This window comes from Cebus imitator, unplaced genomic scaffold (genome assembly GCF_001604975.1).
Source record: "Cebus imitator isolate Cc_AM_T3 unplaced genomic scaffold, Cebus_imitator-1.0 Scaffold0, whole genome shotgun sequence".
NCBI lineage: Eukaryota > Metazoa > Chordata > Mammalia > Primates > Cebidae > Cebus > Cebus imitator.
Genome location: NW_016107315.1, coordinates 7,803,013 through 7,811,069, shown reverse-complemented (window position 1 = coordinate 7,811,069; position 8,057 = coordinate 7,803,013). Strand labels below are relative to the sequence as shown.

Sequence of the window (8,057 nt, the reverse complement as noted above, 5' to 3'; positions counted from 1 at the left end):
AAGTTGATTAGCTGGGCATGATGGCACGCGCCTGTAATCTTAGCTACTCGGGAGGCCGAGGTGGGAGGATGGCTTGAGTTCAGAAGGCAGAGGTTGCAGTGAGCAGAGATTGTGCCACTGCACTCCAGCCTGGGTGACAGAATGAAAACCCATCTCAAAAAAAAAAAAAGAAAAAAGAAAAAAAAAAGCTGCTGTCTTCGAAACAGAGAGTAGAGCAGTGGTTAACAGAGACTGGGGAGGAAAAGAGGGGAGGCGAGGACGAGCAGCAGTTGATCAACGGGTACAAAATGACATGAGATGGGAGACACACGCTCTGGGGCTCTGCTCACGGTAGGGTGACTTAGTTAATAATGAATTCTAGATATTTACATAGCTAGAAGAGAGGATTTTCAATGTCGTTATTATTTCAAAAGAAATGATAAATGTTTGAGGGGTGGCTGTGTAATTACCCTGATTTGATCATTACAGAACGTATACATGTAGCAAAACATCACGTTGTGTCCCATAAACGTATATAATTATTAAGTGAATTAAATTAAAAAAAATTTTTTTAATTGTTATCTAAATGAAATTTCTAACCAGATTCTAAATCCAGGATACCACTGAAACCAGCACATGTGATCACAGTAAAACCTCATTATATTTCCTCTACTATCACCAGCACCCTTTATTCTCTGGAAAATAAGAAGTTCTGTTGTGCTCATATCATGCAAATGATCAGTAGTAGGAGAGCAGAGAGTGGAAGGGCTCCAGATAAAAAGACCCACAATGTAAAGAAGCCCAGAGTCGTTAGAAACAGGGGCAGATGGACAGGGTTTGCCTGACTCACACTCAAGGTTGCATAAGCAAGATTTCAAAATTAACCCTGTTCTGGAGACCTCAACCCAATGTACAGTGTTACTGGCTGGAAAAGAAGAACTGTATTTTTCTGATTTTTTTTTTTCAAATCTTTACCATTACTTGCCCTGTATCTCCGCCTTCTCTTTCTGCAGGAAACTTTATTTCCTACTTCTGCACACAAAGTTTCTACCTCTAGATCTGTTTGGTTCAGTTGCTGACAAGCCTGACACACCAGGACTGCCTGAGACAAGCCACATTCTGGTAAGTTGTGGGCATTTTTTTTCCATTACATTCTGATTCATAGGCTCAAAGCATCTCAAAGCTAGAAATGCAAGTATTGGGCTTTACCCTGGGAAACTGCAAAGCCTGTGCACTTTGGGGGAATGATCAAGATGAAAGAGAGGGGTGGGGGTGGCATGTGCACTGGGAGACTTTAGAGAGACCCTGAGGAAAAGCAGGGTGAAGCAGGTGACTGGGGAGAGTGGGCAGCAAGCGAGGCCAGGACAGCCACTCTCTCAGTTACCTCTCCACACACCCAGGGGCTCACTCTGCCCCTCTGAGCACCTAAGGACATTAAAGAGCTGGAATTTTTCTTCTAAATATAGGACCATCCAAGCTCTGAACCAAAATGTGTCCCTTGCCTCAACTCAGGAGGTCCACAGAGGCAGAAGTAAGGAATGAATTTTTCTGAAAGGTAGATTTCTATCAGTTCTGGTGACATGTCCTGACACTTGAAATGACACCTACAACAGCACATTTCAGGCATCTTGCTCATTATTCACTGTAGTAGAAGCTACATGCTGGCCAGTTGTAAAAAGGAACTTAAGTAAGGTGTGCACAGCATTTAACATAGCACCTGAGCTTCAGGAGCGCTCAGTTAATGACCACAGTTGGGATTCTTTAGGCAGATGCATTTTTTTCCAACCTTGATCAGAGGCCTCATTTAGCTTCTGCAGATTTCAAGAATCTGTCTCAGTGATATGAAATACAAGACCTGTGAAAAGTGTCAATTGCAAGAGAAATGAAAGGATAAGATATACAGGTGGATGGAAAACAAATTCACAGTCACTACTAGAAAAAACTTCTTGAGAATCAAGTCCTGATGATGTTCGGGCTTATAATTCTTCTATGTGTAAAGAGTTTTATATACATACTCAGTGAACATTTATTGGTGCCTCCTTTAGCCAGGTACTATCATAAGAGCTGTAAACGGAATCAATATCCAGGCCTTGATCTTGAGGAACATGCTGTGCATAGAAGATAACATGATAAGTGCTTATCTACATGCATGCAGTGTTATGTGATGAGTAATTTGACAGAGGATACAGATTAAGCTTCACAGAGAAGAGGAATCTGAGCAGGAGTTATTGAATGGCGAATAGGAACTCAACAACCATTTTAGGCAGAGGGGCAAGGACATGCAAAATCACTGAAGCACGAAGGAAATGGTGAGTTTAGGGGAAATGAAGAGAAGATGGCTGTGGCTAAAGCACAGGATTTGGGATTGGAGAAGGGGCTGGAGGTGAGGCTGAGAAGAGGCAAACTCAGAAAAGATGTGCTGGGCAGTCTGGACATTATCTTTGAAGCCCACCAGATAGAAGTCACGGGGCTACTGGCAGTTTTAAGCTAAGAGTGCCTATTCAATTTTAACTTGAGAGAAGACAGGTTGAGAGTGAACATGGCTAGAGATGAGCCAGGAGCAAAGGAAAGGCCAGAACAAAGCCAAGAGAGAGGAGTATATGAAGCAAGAAAGTGGCAGTTGAAAGCAGTGCAGAGGGGATGAATCTGAGAGGCATCTATGAAGTGGAACTCAAATGATGTAATAATAATACAGGGCATTTCTCTGCACCAGATGCTGTCCTAAGTTCTTACTCCACTGATCTTCACAGCAAATCAGCATAGTTAATATTTCATACAGAAAGAAATTGACACTTAAAGGAGTAATTGGCCCCAAAATACATTGCCTATAAGAATTAAAGTCCAGGTTTGTTTGGCTCCAAAGGCTGGCTCCTAATTTTCAGAAGAGGAAGGGACCCAGGGCAATGGCCAATCTTGCTTCTTAGGCAATGGAGGAATCCACAAGCAGGAGGAATTTTCAGGTGTGCCCCATTTAGGGTGAGTTGAATTTGAGGTGTCTGAATGATACCTACTTTGCTCACTGCTTTATCTTCAGTGTCTAAAACTGAGTATGGTTCATAGTAGGTGCTCAATGAGTGTTGATGCAGTGAATAAATGCATGGGGAGATAGGCAACAGGCAATGGGAAATTCAGCTCTGAAGCCTTAGAAGAAAGGTGGAGCTTGAAGAGAGAGCGTCAGAAAACATTAGCACAGAGGGGAGTAGGAACCCTGAGGTAGACAACATGATTCAGGAAGAACTTTGGAGCAAGGATAAAGAGGCAAAAAACTAAAGAGGTGAGAGCTAAGTGTGATGCCTGGGGACTCTGAAGGTGCAGGCATGGGGCGGAGAGGCCAGCGAAGAACATTAATAAAAAAGTGGTCACACAGCCCTTCCCGTCTGGAAGCCAAAAAGAATTGTAAATGGAGGAAGTTAACAGAAGAATGAAATGCTCGATCAGGATGGAATTGGAATAAAATCAGGGCATTTGAAAATTGGGTTGTCATTGCAATCTTGACAAGAGAAGTTTTGGCAGGATGATGGCAGCAGAAAGTTGAGAGAATCATCAGTTAGAACGCTTTTGGCTTCAGAGAACAGAAAATGCAATTCATAATGGCTTTAAAACGGGGGCTTGTTTTTCTCCCAGAACTTTGGGAGGCCGAGGTGGGCAGATCATGAGGTCAGGACTTCGAGACCAGCCTGGCCAATATGGTGAAACCCTGTCTCTACTAAAAACACAAAAATTAGCTGGGTGTGGTGGCGCACACCTGTAGTCTCAGGTACTTGAGAGGCTGAGGCAGAATTGCTTGAACCCAGGGGGCAGAGGTTGCAGTGAGCCGAGACTGCACCACTGCACTCCAGCCTGGCAACAGAGGGAGACTCCATTAAAAAAAAAAAATAGGCAGAAGATGAACTGTTCAGGGTGGGTTTGGGACTCAGTGATATTGGGATTCTGCCTGGCTTCTCATGGCTTTCTAGGTCTTCCATTCATGGCACCACGCCCTCACTAGACATGCTGTCAGAGCAGGGCAGGAGGTGGAGGGTTCTCTTGTGTCTGTCTTATCAGGGAAGAAGAGCTTTCCCAGAAGCCCCCAGCAGACTCCCTTTTCATATTATGGTCCAGAAATGAGTCACAGACCTATGCACCACCTGCAAAGGAGGCAGAGAAAACAAGCACCCAGAGTTTTTAGCCTTAAAATGAGAATCATCGGACTTGCTGGGAAAGACAAAGGGTATTGGGGAAAAGCTGTTGGGTAAATCATTGGTGTCTGCTGCTGGGAATGGAAGGAAAGTCAGGAACTAGCAGACATGCTTTCAGGGAGATGGCTGCAAAGGAGAGGCCAAAGACTGGGAAGTGGCTTACGTGGTGCCAGGCTATTTGGAAGGTCATGGATTGTGGTGTTTGTGTAGTGTGGTCATCATTTTGTTCTTTGTTACAGAGCAGAGAAAGTGGATTGAACAAGGACACGTTTCCGCAGGACACCCACAACATGCTGTCCACATCTCATTCTCGGTTTATCAGAAATACCGAGAGTGGTGAAGAAGTCACCACCATTTTTGATTATGATTACGGGGCTCCCTGTCATAAATTTGACGTGAAGCAAATCGGGGCCCAGCTCCTGCCTCCGCTCTACTCACTGGTGTTCATCTTTGGTTTTGTGGGGAACATGCTGGTCGTCCTCATCTTAATAAACTGCAAAAAGCTGAAGAGCTTGACTGACATCTACCTGCTCAACCTGGCCATCTCTGATCTGCTTTTTCTTATCACTCTCCCATTGTGGGCTCACTCTGCTGCAAATGAGTGGGTCTTTGGGAATGCAGTGTGCAAATTATTCACAGGGCTATATCACGTTGGTTATTTTGGTGGAATCTTCTTCATCATCCTCCTGACGATCGACAGGTACCTGGCTATCGTCCATGCTGTGTTTGCTTTAAAAGCCAGAACAGTCACCTTTGGGGTGGTGACAAGTGTGATCACCTGGTTGGTGGCTGTGTGTGCTTCTGTCCCAGGAATCATCTTTACTAAATGCCAGAAAGAAGATTCTGTTTATGTCTGTGGCCCTTATTTTCCACGAGGATGGAATAATTTCCACACAATAATGAGAAACATCTTGGGGCTGGTCCTGCCGCTGCTTGTCATGGTCATCTGCTACTCAGGAATCCTGAAAACCCTGCTTCGGTGTCGAAACGAGAAGAAGAGGCACAGGGCTGTGAGGCTCATCTTCACCATCATGATTGTCTACTTTCTCTTCTGGACTCCCTATAACATTGTCGTTCTCCTGAACACCTTCCAGGAATTCTTCGGTCTGAGTAACTGTGAAAGCACCAGCCAACTGGACCAAGCCACACAGGTGACGGAGACTCTTGGGATGACACACTGCTGCATCAACCCCATCATCTACGCCTTTGTCGGGGAGAAGTTCAGAAGGTATCTCTTGGTGTTCTTCCGAAAGTACATCGCCAAGCGCTTCTGCAAACAATGTCCAGTTTTTTACCGGGAGACAGTGGATGGAGTGACTTCAACAAACACACCTTCCACTGGGGAGCAGGAAGTCTCGGCTGGTTTGTAAAATGAGGAGCAGTTTGATTGTTGTTTATAAAGAGAGACAACAATCTGTATATAACAACAAACTTCAAGGGTTTGTTGAACAATAGAAACCTATAAAGCAGGTGCCCAGGAACCTCAGGGCTGCGTGTACTAAGGCAGACTATGTCACCCAATGCATACCCAACATGTGCTCAGGGAATAATGCAGAAAAAAACTGTGGATAGAGACTTTGACTCTCCGAAAGCTCATCTCAGCTGCAGGACAATGCCTCATTGCCTTGTGCTAATGCTCTTTTTCTAGTCTTCATCATTTGTTCACTCAATCTCTGATTCTATCAATATCTTGAAATCAAGGGCCAGCTGGGGGTGAGAAGGAGAATGTGACAGGTGCCAATGAATGGGAGTGAGGGAGAGGGGGTCAGGGCTGAGAGGAGAAGGGGGGAGACATGAACATGGCTGAGCCTGGATGAAGACAAAGGTGAGCAAGGGACTCACTCACTCAGCTAGGAGATAACACTGGTCCTTAGACCCATCTGCCACCTGTATTTAACCTTGAAGGCTTCACCAGGTCAAGAAGAGTTTGGGAACTGCAATAACCTGGGAGCTGTGGTGGAGTCTGATTATTCTCTTTTGCATAAGTGCATGGCACATTTTTGCTTCATTACAGTTTACCTGTGACAACCATGCACCCTACATTTGAAATCTATGAAATATCAGCCCCATCGTTCCCATGCTTCTTAGGCCAGTGTCACCCTAAAAATTCAGAAAATTTTTGTTTATAAAAGATGCATCATCTATGGTGAGCTAATATATGTATGTGTGTGTGTATATATATATATAGGCTCTTGCCTGATTCCAGGAGGCAGTGATTATGAGAAGGGGGTGGAGAATGATGAGCTCCTCCATCAGGAGCAGTCGACAGGGATTGTGTGCCACCACTGCAGAAATATTTCCAGAATCAACTAAGTGGAGAGCCAGGAGGGCTGCATCAGAACCTAGTAAAGCTTCCTGTCTGGATCCAAGCTGGTTGGTTTTGTGGTAGCTGTTCCCTGCCTTGCCCCTCCCCTCATCCCTGTCTGTTTCCCCTCAGCCTTTATCACATAGCTCTCGTCTGTAGGATTGCCCCCTGCAAAAACCAGTGTGTGAAGGTCCCGGAGTGAGACCAGGAAAGAATGTGAAAGAAACTACACAAGAACTTCTTGATGGTTGCGGAGAAGCAAAGTCAATTGGCAGAGCCCCTGAAGCCGGTTTTCGGGGCACAGAAGGAGCTTAGAGACAGAAATGACAGATCTCTGCTTTGGAAATCACACGTCTGGCCTCACAGATGTGTGATTCACAATGCGAATCTCAGTGTCTATGTTACCAGGCAGGAAGTCTGAGAGGAGAGAGACTACAGCTGGGTTGGAATACAATATTTTCCAAGCTACCTTCCAGTTCCTCATTTTTGGATACAGGCATAGAGTTCAGACTTTTTGAAATAGTAAAAATAAAATTAAAGCTGAAAACTGCAATTTGCAAATGTGGTAAAGTGTTAGTTTGAGTTACTGTCATGCCAAGCCTAAAAATACCATATTAGTCACAGACACAATTCTAGCTTTGATCTTACGAGTTTGGAGCAGGTGGTATGTTTGGGAGACTGCTGAGTCAACCCAATAGTTGTTGATTGACGGGAGTTGGAAGTCTGTGATCTGTTGTTACATTAGCCTGTGTGGATGCAGCATCTAAGTAATGATGTCATTCGAATCATAGCACACTCTCCATAGCTGTCATCTCAGCTGGGTCTCCATTCTCTCAAGCTTGCTGCCAAAAGCCTTTGGTGTTTTGTTTTGTATCACTATGAAGTCACGCATTTAATCACAATCAAGTGTTTCTGTGCTTTGCAGATGTCCTTGTTGATGCTCACATTGTTCCCTATTTGGCCAGTGGGGACTCCTAAATCAAGTTAGCTTCTAATCAAGCTTTTAAACCCTATTTGTAAAGAAAGGAAATTGGAGAAGCTCCCTGAAGTAAGCAAAGACTTTCCTCTTAGTTGAGCCAAGATAAGAATGTTCTTATGTTGTCCAGCGTGTTTTTGATCTGATGCAAGCAAGAAACACTGGGCTTCTGGAACCAGGCAACTTGGGAGCTAGACTCCAAAGCTAGACTATGGCTCTACGTTCAGGTCACATGGCTAAAGAAGGTTTCAGGAAGAAGTGGGGACAAAGAGGAAGTTTTACCTTCATGTATTTGGATTCTCCTAATGAATGCATAAAGTTTTAATTTGATGGTGATGAAATGTAAATACTGTTTTTAAAAACTATGATTTGGAAAATAAAGCAATGCTCTATATTGATAAAAAAAATTTTTTTTACTGGCTATTTTTTTACACTGTGGTGTGGAAAATTGTTTTGTTCACAACTTTTCACTTCTTCCCCTGTGTGATGACATCCCCTGCCCTTGTGGTGTGACTTGCAGCATGCCCTACAGGCCCCATAGCCTGCCCCGTCCACCACTGACTCAGCTGCTGCGATGTGAGCAAAAGTGACATCTGCCTCATCCAAGCAGCGCCTTTTA

General features: G+C 44.3%; 1 protein-coding gene across 1 annotated transcript; it reads left to right on the top strand.

Moving 5' to 3' along the window:
• The first annotated feature begins 247 nt into the window (after positions 1 to 247).
• On the top strand, positions 248 to 7,836 carry CCR2 (C-C motif chemokine receptor 2). Its single transcript, XM_037731179.1, has 3 exons — positions 248 to 330; positions 993 to 1,101; positions 4,397 to 7,836. Exons 1-3 carry the CDS (start codon positions 293 to 295, stop codon positions 5,525 to 5,527), a joined length of 1,278 nt encoding a protein of 425 aa, XP_037587107.1. The 5' UTR covers positions 248 to 292; the 3' UTR covers positions 5,528 to 7,836.
• The last annotated feature ends 221 nt before the right edge of the window (positions 7,837 to 8,057 follow it).